The sequence below is a fragment of the Anguilla rostrata genome, chromosome 7 (genome assembly GCF_018555375.3).
Source record: "Anguilla rostrata isolate EN2019 chromosome 7, ASM1855537v3, whole genome shotgun sequence".
Classification (NCBI taxonomy): domain Eukaryota; kingdom Metazoa; phylum Chordata; class Actinopteri; order Anguilliformes; family Anguillidae; genus Anguilla; species Anguilla rostrata.
In genome coordinates this window covers 34,387,589-34,404,600 of record NC_057939.1, presented here as the reverse complement: position 1 = coordinate 34,404,600, position 17,012 = coordinate 34,387,589, and the positions used below count along the sequence as shown (strand labels likewise).

At 39.0% G+C, this 17,012-nt stretch overlaps 1 protein-coding gene across 10 annotated transcripts in view; it reads left to right on the top strand.

The window, feature by feature from the left end:
- LOC135259583 (C-terminal binding protein 1) overlaps positions 1-17,012 on the top strand; it is a 205,655-nt gene that overhangs the window by 178,825 nt on the left and 9,818 nt on the right. For 4 of the 10 annotated variants that reach the window (XM_064344105.1, XM_064344106.1, XM_064344112.1 and 1 more), the window contains 6 exons: positions 1,471-1,685; positions 5,606-5,770; positions 8,149-8,279; positions 9,683-9,810; positions 11,826-11,940; positions 15,391-16,573. In XM_064344105.1, the coding sequence (XP_064200175.1) occupies positions 1,471-1,685; positions 5,606-5,770; positions 8,149-8,279; positions 9,683-9,810; positions 11,826-11,940; positions 15,391-15,580 (944 nt within the window). In that variant the 3' untranslated portion in view covers positions 15,581-16,573. Of the gene's footprint in view, positions 1-1,470; positions 1,686-5,605; positions 5,771-8,148; positions 8,280-9,682; positions 9,811-11,825; positions 11,941-14,330; positions 14,432-15,390; positions 16,574-17,012 lie in introns of those variants that run through there. The other 6 variants (XM_064344109.1, XM_064344107.1, XR_010331331.1 and 3 more) reach the window with 6 other exon arrangements.

The window sequence follows — 17,012 nt, the reverse complement described above, 5'->3', positions numbered from 1 at the left end:
GTGGAATGTAAATTATATTCCATCAGCAAAGTTGAGGATGGGAAGGAGATTGTGGAAGGGGAGAAGGTGTAGCGATTATTATTATTATCTTGCAGTGGACCGAGAGATGCCATTGAGCCTGGAGGTTGTCACCTTATCTACTGTATTTACCCTCTCATTTACTACTTGCCCTCAAAGATAGGCCTGATGGGTCTCCAAATAAGGTTGAATGGTTGAATGGGTCTCCAAATAAGGTTGAATGGGAAATTTCTGGGGAACCATTAGTTCCAAGACAAAGTGTAATTTGGAATGAGGTAAGTTGTATAAATTGTTCATCCGCTCATAGAAGAGAGGTAAGTCTCAGTTATGTGATGATCTGGGGCTGTTCGGTAGAGCTACATGAAATGAAATGGCTCATGGTCTGAGATAGTAATCCTGTGATATGAACAAGAGCAAATATTCTCTAATAATCAAATAAATAAAAAATGTATAGGGCATATGTGTCATGGACATTAGTGAAGAAAAAACTTATGTCAAGTTATATCCTGTACTACCAGAACAGAAACCCCTGTGTGGAGATTAATCAACATAATCATAACATAACATTAACATAAATTGTTAAGAATTTTGAAAAAATGTAATTGCATGTGTAGTGTTTTGGTGTCTCACTGATATACATTTCGAAATCAGCCTCTGTAATTAGCAAGCAACACACTTGCCTGGCTATGTACATTTATACCTATAACTGGCTATTAATATTAAAACGTAGCTCATCCAAGTCAGTTTTTATTCAGTTAACAAGCTAAATTAGTGTTTGCTCGGCAGAAACGTGAATTCCCAAAAATAATCTAGCTTGTAGCTTGCTTTCCAATATAGGCTGTTTTTCCTCTAACTGACAATAGTGCAGGCAAGCAAAATTTTGGAATGTAACAATTGAGTTTTTTTCAGTTACAAGGTGTATAATTGTCCACCAGCTAGAGAGCAAGAGGTGCAGTCACTGTAAATATATAAATAAAAACAAAAGCCCCAAGTGATTAATACATGTAATAAACTATAGACTGTATGGATTGGTCAGTCCTCGAAGTATGGACCAGAGAGAGATGTAACCATATAGAATTGGAAAAGGAAACCAAGTAAAAAGTTAAAATTTTCCTTAAAGATGTACTTGAGTAAAAGTATTGTCTTTAGCAAAACCTTGGAAAAGCTAAAAATCCTACAAAATCTATTTAAGTTTATGTAAAAAAGGTTGCAAGGTGCAATTACCCACCTATGTCAGATGCAGTGTCACTGAAAGCTTGTTCATTGGCTGAAACCTTGGACCTCTGCAGTACTATCTCAATACAAAGAGAAGAGCATACTTTATTGATATATAGTGCCAGGCCATTTGTTTTGATTTGACCAAATAGCATATTGAAGTGGATAAGTGTGTTGATTGATAGTAGGAGACAGTGTCTGTTAAAAGTCCCCTCCTCTCTCTTTGTGTGTGTCTAGGACGTGTGGGCCAGGCAGTGGCATTGAGAGCCAAAGCCTTTGGGTTCAGTGTGATCTTCTACGATCCATACTTGTCGGATGGCATGGAGCGAGCACTGGGGCTGCAGCGTGTCACCACCCTGCAGGACCTCCTCTTCCACAGTGACTGTGTCACCCTGCACTGCAGCCTGAATGAGCACAACCACCACCTCATCAATGACTTCACCATCAAACAGGTAGAGCCACACCCAGACAGCTTCACCATCACAGGGAGAGGCACACCTGCAGAAATTCACCATCACAGGGAGAGACACACCTTAACAAATTCACCATCGCACGGAGAACCACACCTGAACAACTTCACCATCACAGGGAGAGGCACACCTTAACAAATTCACCACCGCTTGGAGAGCCATACCTGAACAACTTCACCAATCACAGGGAGAGGCACACCTGCACAACTTCACCATCACAGGGAGAGGCACACCTAAACAACTTCATCATCACAGAGAGAGCCACACCTGAACAACTTCACCATCACAAGGAGAGACACACCTGAACAAATGTACCATTACAGGGAGAGCCACACCCAATCGACTTCATCAGGGATGTGTCTGAATCAGCCTCTTAACTTAATCCTTTCGGGGCCATGCTCATGTGTTGTTGTCGAAGGAAAACGTCAGCAGAGCTGCGCCTTGTTTTTAAAGTGAAAATGTTCATCATACTTATGGGACCAAAATGGCCATTTACTTCCTGAGAAGTATGCTTCCAAATACACTCAGCGAAACCCCTTTCTCATCCAGTATACTCCACAACTATACTCAATTGTGGGCAAGTACACTGATCTGCTTGCACGGTTTATCATAGGGAGAGTCACACCCAAACAACTTCACTGTCACAGGGAGAGTTACACCCAAATAACTTCTCCATCACATGGAAAGCCACATTCAAACAACTTCACAGTCACAGGGAGAGCCACATTCAAACAACTTCACCATCACAGGGAGAGCCACATCCAAACAACTTCACCATAGAACAAAAATGCACCTACCCTTCTCATCAATTACTTTACCATCATTAGCCCATCTTAATATGGCAGGGGCGGGGTTGGATGTCCATGGGTGTAGTTTGACATCCAACCCCACCCATAGACACATGCATTTCATTAAACACAGTTCCACCTTTTGAAGCTCTGGATTGGACTAGGGAGTAGGATGTGAAAGGGTGGGTTTTACTTCATTCCCCACCATCCTGCAGTTAAATGCCCCTCACATTTAGCACATATGAAGTCCACATAATGAGAACAGGCCATTCAGCCCATCCACCCTCACAATTTACCAACATATTAGACAGTACCCAACCTAATCTCATGATTGTTCATGGTTGTTGAAAGCATGTTTGAGTTTCTCCGTATTGTTTCCTAAAATATAGCAGCACAATACAGGTTTGGCTAGCCACTATTTAGCAAGCCTGGAATTGAACATCCCTTGGGTGTCTGCTACATGACTAACCATTGCACACATTGACAGTTCTGTTTAAAGAAATAATTCCAGCTATTCTGGAATTATTTGCTCATTTCCATTTATGATCCCTTGTTTTACTGACGAAATACAAGTGAAAAAACATACTGTAGTTCAATTTGTTTAAAATTTTGATGAGTTTAAAAACCAGTCAAGTACCCCCTTAGTACCATTTTTCTGAGCCTAAAGAGATTACATACCTTATGTCTTTCATCATAACTTTTCCATTTCAGTCCAGAAACTACCTTCAATAAATATGCCATCAAATTAAGATTACTTTTTGACCAAAATGGACGCTAGTTAGTTAACTTTGTTTTCTTTTGGGGATACGTGCGATAGGAAAGCTGTGCAATGTAGCTAAATAACACTGTTGTGGCCTAAAATGATATTCATATTCATGTGGCTGGCACATACCACCAATTTTGTGCATTTACTATATTATATACAGCACAGATACCTTAATGCAATCGTGTTTGCCAGCAGCTATTTTGGGCTAGCTGGCTAGCTAGGTTTACCAACATTGAACAGGGGTTCTTGGGATTGGGCCAACTAAGCTATCATTAGGACAAGTAAACTATTACGATAATGGCCAACTGAGCTAGTGTAAGCGACAGGCTTGCTGTTGAAAACATTTTTGGCGTTAAGGTTAAAGCATACCATGCAAATGGTTGGCAGACACTCAGAGAAACTCAGACATTTACTTGTTGCCTTCAACTGTGAGGTAACACACTTTTCCCCAAGCATTACATTACATTACATTACAGGCATTTAGCAGACGCTCTTATCCAGAGCGACTTACACAACTTTTTACATAGCACTTTACATTGTATCCATTTATACAGCTGGATATATACTGAAGCAATGCAGGTTAAGTACCTTGCTCAAGGGTACAACGGCAGTGTCCTTACCCGGGAATCGAACCTGCGACCTTTCGGTTACAAGCGCAGTTCCTTACCCACTGTGCCACACTCCGTCCCGCATTAACACAAAAAGAACATATGCTATCTAATAATGATTGGTATTTCATGTTCTGTTGCTTTGGCCTGAATTTGTCTCTTAATATGACCAACCAATGATTTTGTCTGACCCCAACTCCCTCCATTTCACTGAGAGACAGGGTTGTGCAGCATTCAGAATAGAATTTTGAATTCCTCTTTAATTCCAATTCAATTCTTGAATTTGAATTTAATTTGAATTGAAGGAGCATATAGTGCTAAACTGTAATTTGAATTAGAATGAAACAGCATTAATCTAGTAGTTAAAAGCAATATTAGCAGTAATATAATGTCATAAGTCTATGTAAGGGGTTAGATGGGAATCATTACTGGAAACGAATGATGTAATTATTGGTATTTCGTGGTAAATTACATGTCAAATCAAAAAGTTTTTTTTGTTGTGTGACTAAGTGGAATTTATTTGAATTGCAATTAATTAAATTCCTCTTAATGTCATTCTAATTAGAATTCCAATACAATAGCACGTGGGGTGTGGCCAATTAAATTCAAATTCAAACTCATGAATTGGGAGCAAATTCTAAAATTCTGAATTTTTGCACAACCGTGCTGACAGATGACCACACAATAAAATGAAAAGTGTTATCATAAAATGAAAAAGGGGGGAAAAGCTACTCAGAAATTCACTATTTGGAAGTGCCATTATGAAAAAAGTGGTCTTATGAAAAAGCCATTTTACATAAAATTTTAAAATGTGTGAAATGTGAAATCAAATTAGTGTTATTTTGAAATTAAATGTAAAATGTTGTTTTGAAAATGAGTATGGTGGGATAATATTTTATAGTGAGATGAATATTATTTAATCATTGGATTATTTAACAATTTAACAATTTTAACAATTATTTAACAATTGACTTTATGTGAGTGATAATGACCGAGGGGCTGCGCATTATGCATTTACAATGATGAAGTGCAAACTGATCTAGTTTTAACGATGTTACAAGAGGTGCTGAGGCTGAATCAGATGCCTTGGTGGAAATGAATGTCAATGGCACTGACTGTGAGGAGAGTGACTGGGAGCCAGAAACAGACTTCAGAGATAGAGCAAAACAAAAAAGTTCTCTTTTGGCTACCGGTTCTGTATACAGCTGTTCCGGTTAGTGTTATGCCATCGATGTCAAGAAGAGTCCGTATCTTGTATTGACTTGCCTCATATTTTACTCCAATACCCCCATTGGCCAATACTTCTGATGAGACCTATATTATCTATGAGAACACAGTAGAAAATTTGTTTGAAATTAAAGGGGAATTGCACTTTATAACACTCCTGCTTCTCATGACTGATATTGTCCTTCTAATGAATGTGTCGCCCTTCATTTTTCAATTAGTTATTTCATTTTAAATGTCTAACGTTAGAAACAAAGACTTATTTTTTTTTAGCGCAAGTCCACATAGTAGTACGGTTTCCGTTTTTTTCTTCTTCTTCGATTTCATTTCGCGAAAAAATTGAGAAGAAGCGAAGCAAAACATTCCGTTAACTTGAAATCGAACAAACTAGCTTTTGTTTTATGCGGTATCGGTGTAATAATGAGGTGCATTGTACCCGGTTGTTATAATGCCCCCATTAAACTTGACTTGAAAGTACATTTTCATAGTTTTCCACGCAATGCAACTTTGTGCCAGACATGGCTGGATGTAATCAGACACCCCAACATAACAGCCGAAGAAGTTTGCAAACAAGGACTAAGGGTATGCGGCGACCACTTTGAAGGCACCGACTACCAAGGCGACCGTCTGAAGCCTGGAGCTGTATCCACCGTTTTCCCATCGGTGGTCGAACTGGTCGAGGTAGGTACTATGCGAGCTGGCTAACGCTATCGCGTCTGTCTGTGATATACAGGATGTCTACCACCAGTTGCCGTTTGTCCTGGGAATAGCCTGTGGTTCCTCAATCTCAGCCTGGTCCTGACTCGCTCTCGCACGATCAGCCTACATATTAGCCAGCTCTTCTTCTGTGTATTTCGGCTCGAATCGATAGGGCACAACAATCCCATGATCAAAAACAAAATCTTCGTTCTCAGACATTTTCGGTTAGTAGTCATACAACACTATTTCTATGACCATCCTAATGTTATTGTCTGCAGGTACGCCCATATCAGAAGTCGCGCATATAATATGCATCCTCGAGTTCGACACTAAACTGCCTGGGTCTACTTCCTGCATTTGTAAAGGAAAACAACAAAACAGCGTAAAATATTAACATAATGAAATAACTAATCGAAAAATGAAGGGCGACACATTCATTAGAAGGACAATATCAGTCATGAGAAGCAGAAGTGTTATAAAGTGCAATTCCCCTTTAATTTCAATTTATTTGAACAAATAAAATCACTTAATAATTTGAATTATTTTGCGTCAAATTATTGATCAGTTTCTTTTGTAAGGTGGTCCACAGTGGTCAACTTTTGAGAAATAATGACCTTTGCAGAGGCAACCCCCCTCCGCTTCACGTCGGAGGGTTCTTTGCCTCTGCCTCATCGCGGATTACTGACTCACGTGTCTTCATTGATGATGTAACTGCTGATAGCAGCAGCAGAATGAATAGGGCAGGTTGATTTTTGTATTTCATAAGGGCACATTTATTCTTTCAATTTTGACAAAAATAGGATTCCATACTTCTTTGAGCTTATAAATCTTTCTCAGTTTGTTGCCCAGAACTGCACACAAAACTCAAAATGTAGTCTGACAAAGGCATTGTATAACATAAATACAACTTAATTTGTACTCAATGCTTTTTGCTATAAATCCCATCATCCTTTTGTCCTTTTTGTTCTCCCACTTTCAATATGTATTTCCTACATGTATAATTTTACATTTCCCTTTCCTGATTTTTATTTGTCATGTTTCGACTAACTTTTGGATTCTAGTAGTTTTGTAATTGTCCTGTTCATTATTTCTCAGGTTGCAAAAAGCTGAGCTTCTTTTGAAGGACACAATTAGTGTGTCAGCATCTCGCATTAGAGGCTGCAGTTTCTTGACACAGAATACAATGACTTTGGCAGATTATACATGTCTATAAATGGAACTGCGAGAAATATGCCCCCAGTCAAGTGGTAGCAGGTCTGCTTGCACCACACAGTCAGATCTCCCTCTACAGATCTCTCTGTCTGCCACCCATTGGAAAGAGGCCATTAACACCTTTTCACACCATACATTTGGTAGAAGTAGCAGGCAATCTTCAGCACCAAATACCATGTGAAATTCACTTTTGTAATCAATTTGGATAAAAGATTGAGCCATATGACAAAGGTGTACAGTACATTGTAGATACCAAGTCAATGAATTAATTGAATGAATGAATCATAAATTCAATCTGTCTCTCATTTATTGTACTATTAGGATTAAAGCCAATAATTCATAATATCCACTAAAGCCCATCCTATTCTTCAAATTAGCTGGGCTCTGTGGGCTAAAACCTGATGCATACTACAGGACTTTTCAAATCGTAACCAATATCGAAAATGTGGGAGAACCCACATATAATGACAGATTTCACATATTTTTGTCTTTCAATTGTCAGATCGCATTCACTAGACGATTTGGCCAAGACAAAGAGTATTACACACTTAGATTTTGCACTCACAATCAATCAGAGTCCCACCTCTCCCAAACTAGGGTCGCACAGCTGTGTGAGCCAACGTCACTTTAGAACAAAACAACCATACCGCTTCCCAGGTCATTTCAGCTTTCACGGGCTATTGCAGGTTTCTGGTGGAGATTCCATCCCTGTTCCCCTCACACTACAGGATTTTGGGTCATAAATATCAAATATGTTTGATAATTAGGATTCAAAATTGGGTCGACCCCAAGCCAATCTGGAAGGTTATGATTCTGTCTGTAAACACCTGACATTACAGGATATTCTGTGCTGATAATTGGTTCAAACCAGCTTCTGGATTGCCCTGCGATTGTCAGGAGGGGCAAATAAATCAGCTTGATTGAGCTGTAGTGTGCACCAGGTTTACATCCGCTATTGTTCGTCAGTGCATACAGTGCCCTTAATGCCTTGTAGTTATTTTCCAGGTCCTTCCCTCCAGTGGCAGTGAAACAAAAAATGCTCAGAACAGAAAATTCCCGAAAGATCCCATCCTGTGAAAAATGACTTTTTGTTGTTTCATTTGTTGTTACTGAAATGTCAATGCTTTGTTGTGCTTTTGTATGCACAGATGCGGCAAGGTGCGTTCCTGGTAAACACAGCACGAGGGGGGCTGGTGGATGAGAAGGCTCTGGCCCAAGCTCTGAAGGAGGGGAGGATACGAGGGGCAGCACTGGACGTTCACGAGTCAGAGCCCTTCAGGTGACGACTGCTCATTCCTCTGCAATGCTAGCAGTGTCTCAGTTACACTGCTTCTCTTCCTGCTCTCTGAAGAATGTCCAAAGCCTGCGCTAGGGTTTTGGGTGAACCTAAAGAATGTTGTTGTGGCCCCAAAATGGTCCAAAAAAACTTGAATTGTGTCTAGGGATGGTTGTGTGCATAAACAAGTGCACAGAGCGCTTATAATAGCAGCCGACTCAGTCCTTCAGTTTACCGTTCTGTTTCATTGTATGTCTCTGGTGTCTTGATGTTTTGGTGTTGGGTAGATGGCACTTGACATAGCCATATTTAAGAGCACCCTTTTTGTTTTTGGTATTGTACTTTACTTGCTGTGGTTGCCTATATTTTTTTGTGTTCATTTGTTCAGTAAGACAAAAGTTTCACTGGTCAGTTCAGTGGAATCCTGCTCACCTACTCCTGTGCACATTTGCCAATCAATGGGAAAGACCAGGCTAATCTGGGTCCACAGAAGCAAGGAAGTGATGTTTCTTTAAGGATCTGAGCCTATTTCTGATGTCTTGTTTGTATAAAATAAGTTGAGGTGGGCATTGTGCATCACTGTTGTAAATTCCCTTTTTCCTTGATGTTCAGTTGTCACAAAATGATTTTATCAACATTCTGGAAGAAGATTTTTTGTTTTAATATAAGTAGAAATAAATAATCATTCTTGTCACGTATAACATACAATTGATAGAATAAGCATACAAATGATGAGACAGGGTAACCATGTGACATTAATGTTGCATTGTCTTATATTAATATTGTGGATCCATTGTACAATTAAAATAGTTCACATGAAAGTCCTTGTGGTGTGGGGATGGCTGGTTTAAGCAGCCACACCTGCCCTGGGTCAAGCTAATTGGACCCGGGAACAGGAGTGGCTGCACCTGTGCGTAGTGAGGTAATCAGTGCGCACAGGTTAAATCTGCCATCCCACTCACACAAAGGGAGAGCCTCTGTCATGACTGTTTTACATCTGCTCAGTTGGCTGTAACATCTTGCCGACCCTTGTAAATAAATGTGGACTGTTGGAACAACTTCTTCTTGTGTCTCTGTGCTGGAGGGCCCTGTGGAAAGCCACTTCGGTGGCCTGTGGCAGGCTTGTTTGCCACAGTCCTATTAACAGAAGCAGGTTTTATTTATATTACAGAAACACATTTTATCATGTTCTATGTGATTCAGCTATTATGTGAGAACCTTAAACCATTTGCAAGGAGAGTGTCCCTATAATAGTAATATTTTAGGCCTTTTGAGCTGGTATCCATCTTAAAATAATACACGTTCGGTGTTGGAGAAGGATTGTTAAGAGCACATTTGATTAGTCATGCCTACTTTGTCCATTCTATGGCACAGGTCACCATTGCAACTTTCTCTTTATTTTACAGTTTCAGCCAGGGTCCGCTGAAAGATGCCCCAAACCTGATCTGCACACCCCATGCCGCTTGGTACAGCGAGCAGGCCTCCATAGAGATGAGAGAGGAGGCAGCCAGGGAGATCCGCCGGGCCATCACAGGTCAGGCCCCATGTGTGTGCCCAGTCACCATAATTCTCCCAAAGCTCAGGTGGGACTGGAATTATTTATCCTGTCTTGCAGGTGTAGACCAGAGTTCCCAAAGTCAGTCCTGGGGACCTGCTGTGTACTCCAGTTTGTTTTACAACCGTAATTGCAACCTATGAAGTGTAATGAGCTGTTAATTGTTCTTAATTAGACAGTTTTAGTCTGTTGATGAATTTGCCTTCAAAGGCCACACCCACATCATGTCAAATTAACTATAAATACTACAAAGAATAAATATTAAATGGGATGTTAAATGCTGAAGGTGTGGACACTTAGTTACTGAACATAAACATTTTTTTTTTAAGTAAAAATAGCAACAAGCCAAACATGCATTGTGTTGATATATTTAAGGAAAAACATGCTTTCAACAATCATGAACAGTCATGAGCAACAGCAAAAACAGCACACCACCGTGCTGTTGCCAGATATGCAGTAGATACTGCAGGCATTGTTTCTCCTGATTAATTTTCCTGTTGAACTCATTGGAAAAAATATTCAGGAGAAACAATGCTTGTAGTATCTACTGCATATCTGGCAGCAGCACGGTGGTTTGAGGCTCATTTACCTTGCACCCTTGATGGCTTAAAGCCATTTAGCCAACAAATGTGTTCCATACTGTATCAGCATAATTTAATAATAATAATAATAATAATAATAATAAACTTTATTTCTATAGCACCTTTCATAACATAAAATGCAGCTCAAAGTGCTTTACAAGAGAAACAATAGAAATCAGTACCACAGATATTAAGATAAGATAAAAATAGTAATAAAATTTATTGATAATGATAATAGCAGAAATGAAGTAAATTAAAAATAAAAATAAATAAATAATGAAGAAAAAATAATAATACTAATAAAAATAAAAATAAAATAAAATAATAGTAATAAAATAAATTGATAATGATAAAAACAATCCCAAGATATAAAAAGCATAAAACAAGTAAAAGAAATATAAAACAAGTATAAGAAATATAAAAGAAATATAAAATAATAACAATGGTGTTAAAATAAAAAGGTGAAATTAAATGAAAGTCTTATTTGTAATGGGAGTTTGTTCCAAACCTTTGGTGCATAAGAACAGAAAGCTGCTTCACCATACTTTTTGTAATTCAATCTTGGGCCATTGAGCAAGTCAGCATTAGACGATCTAAAGGAACGGTTTGGAACATACTTAGATAATATAATTTAATAATTTACATAATTTACAGCTGAATCTAGTCCCACCCCCAATTCCCATAGAGATCCATTCAAATGCAAAGAGTTTTTGTATCGCTTGTAGGACAACATGAAAATAAGATATCCCGACTCTGATGATGTTGATAGGTCACAGACATCAGGAAGTCATGGCATGCAAATGATATGCAACCAAATACAAAACATGACTCTTTTATTTGACACTATGTTAATTTGTCTACTGTATAAAGTGAATTTCCCTGTTTCTAGCTTTTCCCCAAACAGTTCACTGCAGCAAAAGTAAACAAGCAAATGGTGGCACAGGAGGTCTCAGGAGTGCATTTATTTAATTCTTGCTAATTTTCTGACCAATGATTTGTTGTTAAGACCATTAAAAGCTTAATATTTTGCCATTTTGGGCTTGGCCCATTTTTTTGCCCAGGAGCGTACAGTTAGTCCCCAGGACCAAGTCAGAATGGCTCTGCTGTAGACAGCATGTGTCCTGTAGATGTTGGGTTTACTACAGGCACCTTGTTCACAGTAGGAAATATGTGTCCCGTAGCTGGGTGAGTGTGCTTGAAGTTCCTATTGGCTTCATTGGCAAAGCGTGTTATCTGAGTCCAGACACATTTTCTCATCGGCCTCTCTGCAGAAACACCATTTTGTTGTCTAGAAATAACATTTATAGTAAGAAGAAGAAGAATGCAAACATCGAGAATAAATTGTAGCATGATGCAGCTGCAATTGGTTTTTTATGATTGGGTAGGTCTCTCACTCTGCCTGTCTGTCTGTAGGACGCATCCCAGACAGTCTGAAGAACTGTGTGAATAAAGACTATCTCACACAGGCCACGCACTGGGCAGGCATGGACCCTGCATCTATTCACTCTGAGCTCAACGGAGCTTACAGGTAACACACCTGTCCCTCAGCATCCCCCTTTCACCCCACCTGTCCCTCATCTTCTACTTTTCCCCATTCTTCACTGGGACACTCTCTTCCTCCCAGCATCCTCCACTGTCCCACAAACTGGGCCCCAACCCCTACAGAACTTCTACCCCTGCGGTTGTTGATCCTACTGTCCTGACCTCAGCATAGTATTAGAGCATTGTGTGTTTAGATAGGCAACAGTATCTCATCGTTCCCCTGGTGAAAGCACTATGCTGTAACATCAGAATCTTTTAGCCTCATCTTTGTAAGAAATATTGAGCACCTTGAGAATCTTTTTGGTACCTGTTCTGTTATTGCTCAGACATGCAGCTACGGTTGTGGAATTCTGTCAGGGAGCTGTAAATACATTGTGCTTGATGATAAATTGAGATGTGAGGTCTCTGAGAGGGAGACTTGTAGCAGGCAGCGTTGTGGCTTTCTGGTCTTCACCCTGAGATCTAGTTTGCCATGATGAGAACAGATATTTTATATATCGTGGAATTTACCTTTGTCTGTTACAGCACATTATCATCCACAATGAAACTTGGAGCATAACTCATCAAGTTTATCTACAGATGTAAAATATAAGGGAAACAAAAGGGAAATGTCATTTGATTCATGGTTCCTTAAAACCTGGTTTCTTAAAACCAGGCAATGTCCATTATCCTACTTTTTGAATAAACTCAGTAAACTAAAATGCATTGTGTTCTTTAATAATTATTTTTTATTATTAATTTAGATTTGGTATATGTTTTCAACTGGCCAAGACAGTTTTGTGTGTGATGAAGGATATTTAGATACTTACAGAAGTTTCTGATGAGCTGCCAGCTTTAAAGTGGCTAGTGTAGGGCCATCAATGCAGTTGTACAGTTGTTATGTTTCCAGAGGCTATGCATATGAGCACATTCAATTTATAGCATGGATTCACAATTATAAACATAAACATTTGTTTTTATTTTATGTCACTCCTTTTTTCAGTTCATAAGTAGCACAACTCTTTCATGCCTAATGTTTCCCAAGAAAATTGCCTATTTTTCCTATTTCTTTCGGTCTTATCAATTTTTTTTGCTGCTTTGAGGTGCTTTCTTGTGTAATTCTGTCGATATAGGAAGCCGTGCAAATTTTGTCATTGAGCACAGTGGTCACATAGTAAATAATCAGCTAATACACACGCAGCAGGCATAACATCGCTGTACAATCTGCTGAGTTTCTTCAAGTGTATTTTCTTTAAACCACAAACCCGTCAGTGCCCCTACAGAAGCTATTATGAAGCTGGCAGGTCACAAGAAACTTCTGTAAGCATCTGAAATATCCTTCATTGCACACAAAATCTATATAGGCCAATCAAAAACTTACACTACACCAGAATTGAAATAATATTTAAAAATCGCCCGGAAGTCCCTTTAAGTGTCTATCTCCTGAAGAAAGAATAATTTGCCTACACATATGTGCTAAGATTTATAGATCTGGAATGGCAACAAAGAGCAAGAAGCAACCCATTCACGTATATAGAGATCATTGAATATGTGCATGTTAACATGCGTGATAGTCCTATTAAGGATATCCATTGGCAATGGGTTATGAGGCTTGGTTGAAGAGACAACAGCAGGTATGAGTAAGAATGTCAATCATTTTAAAGGATAGTAATGTCAAGAATTTTAGGTGACATTCTCCTTTAACTAAATCTAGAACTGAGATTGGGTTGTGGGTTAATTAACCTAAACAGAGCTGAGCAGCTGTCATGTATTCTCAGTGACTGAATCAGAGTGGTTTCCTACGCATAACCATGTTTCTCAGTTTGATCATATGAGCCAGTGACTGACAGCATGTGGTATCCCACTCATTCTAGAATTCATGAAGTTTTCTCACCCCAGAATGAGTACTCCAGAATGAGATGGAAAGATTTAGGGGTGGCAAAATTAATTTATTCATATTCCCAAATAGTCTCCTGCCTCATTCTTGTAGAAGCAGGTGTGCCACTTTTTTCTGTTCTGGTGAATTTTCCTCTTCTTAGGAAAGAGCAATTAGGGAAAAACAGCATAATACATCATTTATATATTTGTTTATTGTTTATTAACTTCTTTTAACATTCAATTGGGGACTGATTTTCAGTGACAACCTACGGGTTATTCATAGTATTAATTAGTATTAAAAGTGTCGTAGATTGTGATTCATACTGTATTTATCAATGTATATATTTGTAATACTGTATATCTCCAAAATAATGTTTCCAAAGCTAATTTCTGATTGGCTGGCCTGCCTGAGGTGAGGTGCACACAGTGGAGCTCTAAGGCTATGTTCAGAGCAGTCTGTAGCTGGCTCCTGTGGCCAGACACACTATTAAATATCTCTATTTCCATTTGATTCCTTAGTCACGTTCAAGCTGTGGTTCAAAACTTAAGGATGAGTGACCACAGCGGGATATGAGCTGTGTCACCGGCACTGTGTGTGTTTCAGGCCCAGATACTCAAAGGTAAAGAAACAACGACCTCCCCTTCCTCCCCAACAGTCTGAGTTTTCCAGTCACATCCAACTTGTGGCCACGCATTGTGCGTCTAAAGCCCGGATTCCTTCTGACTTTGACTTTTCCTTGACTTTAAAGGGCCATATTGAACATTCAATTTTTTTCTTTTACTCATCCAGCATTGTGACAAATTAATGAGAAGGTTAGTGTGGGTAACAGCAAATGGAATGCACTGATAATTTCTCAAGAGCAGAGCTGGCAGCAAAGAGTTTCAGGCTGAGATTGAATTTTAGTAAGAAATATATATATTTTTTTAAATAAACACGTCTCACTGGTCTCTCTGCTCTTAGCTTACATACAAAGGTGCAAAAAGGGCAACAGCCTTTATCTGTCAGGTCAAGATATTAAGCTGTTGTTGTTTCCACTGCTATGTCTGTAATAACCCCTTTTCCACTGTTAAGTTGGATCCAATCAGGCTTGTCATACCATTTTCTAGTGTAGAACTGGAATGAGGTTGGTTCGTTTACTCCTTTAATACTATCGAGCTGGAACCAGGCTTTCTCATTATATATCCATGATTCAGGTGGTATAATTGTGGGTCCTGTCTGTTTAAAGTGCTGAAGTATAGCCAATCAAAGTGCTAAAGTTTAATTGTGTCTAAAGCATGGTTTACGAGGGATAAAAATACAATAATAACCGTCATACATGGGTATTTTTAAATAAATACCTGTAAAGAATGAAAAATCTGTAAAGAATGCATTTCACTCCATCGTGTATTTTAATGAAGTATGTACCCACCATTTGATCATATTAAACTAAGCAACAAGCAGATTAAGCAAACAACCATTTCGAAGATTAATAATAAGTAGGAAACCTGAAACTTAATGAAACCTCTCACTCTCTCTCACGCACTCATTCTCTCTCTCTCTCTCTCTCCCCCCCTCCCTCCCTCCCTCTCCGCTTCAAAGCAGGTATCCCCCTGGTGTGGTGAGCCTGGCCTCTGGAGGCCTCCCGCCAGCTGTGGAAGGAATTGTGCCCAGCGCGATGCCCATTTCCCATGGCCTGCCCACCATCACCCAACCACCCCACGCCCCCTCCCCTGGCCAGACTGGCAAACCGGAGGCTGACAGAGAGCAACACCCCAGTGACCAGTTGTAGCCCCCCTACCTCTGTTCAATCACAGAACACTCCTTTTCCTTGACCCTGCCCCCTCCCCCAAACAAGAGGCTGGAAGCATTGGTTAACAACAGTGAAAACCATGGATTCACAGAACATACAGATCTCCAACTCATCAAAAAGTGGCAACTAAGTCTTTGGTTCTTTTAAAACTGTTCTTGCCCAGGAGAACAGTGTAATGGATTTGATAAGAAAAGAAAGAAGAGAAATCTTTAAGTATAAATTGTAGTTTGTCCCTATACAGTGGGCTAATTTTAACTGTTTCTGTGTCCTATGGGTTCCATGTTAAGCAAGAGTAGTTAATTATATCATGAATGTAACCTGTCTGTGTACAGTTTTTAGAACATATAAAGGGTTTGTTTGTTTAACGCTGAAAAAAAACAAGCAAAATCAACATTCATCTTACTAATTTCAGAGTCAAAAAAATAATCTTTTATTTGTTTTTATATGTTCCCACAGGCCCCAGATGTGGCAGTTTTGCAAACGTTCTCAGGAAATTCAATTTTGTTTCCTCTTCTTTTTCACTCTATACCACATAGTGCATTGTTTTTGTAACTGCTTGTCTTTTTTTTTTTTTTTAGAGAGAAATTTAGTAAAGAATAACAAAAAACATTTAATTTTCCATTTTTATTTTAAAGGGTATGGATTCCCTCCATTTCAAATACTCAATAAAAACTAGTTAGACATTTTGGGAAAAACTTTAAAAAAATGTGTCTCAAACAAACCTGGCAATATGCTTGTGTCACCTGTTTCAGTGTAACTCCATTGGTGGTAATGCGTCTGATGGGCAGCCCCAGACAGTTGGACGAGTAGCAGAGTTTCTTTGCCTACATTGGTTCCCTCCTGGTCAAGTGGTAGGCTAGCAATATATATATATATTTTTTGGTTAAACAAAAAAAGAAGAAAAGAAATGTTTGTGACTGTATCCATTTGTATGAATTATTTTAAAAAGGAATAAAATCAGTTCAAAGCTTGCCTGTGTGAGTGAGAGAAGTGAGTGTTTTCCCACTGTCAAAGTAAAGCTATTAAAATTATTTTTGTGAATTTATGCACCCTTAGAATATTTAAGCCTAATTGTGTGACCTTCCTGAAGGAAGGTGTTTGTAGACCTATCCCTCCTGCCCCCTAGTGGTGTGGGCGCCGGCACCCACAGATGGTAATAAGGCAAATCAATTTATCAAAAAATGTGCCACAAATTTGAGGTCAGCACCTGCAACAGACTCCTTTCTGGCCAAAAACACCACTCATTCCCTCATCAGCGCTCAGGGCAATAAATGGCAATAAAATAAAAAGAGCCTCCCAATTACCAAATCACTTTTACCAAGTAATTCACATCAAACTTTTTTTTGTACTTTGTACTCTATAGTTACCTGGTCTCGTTTATTTTTGCATGAAAAAATTGTTTACCATTTTA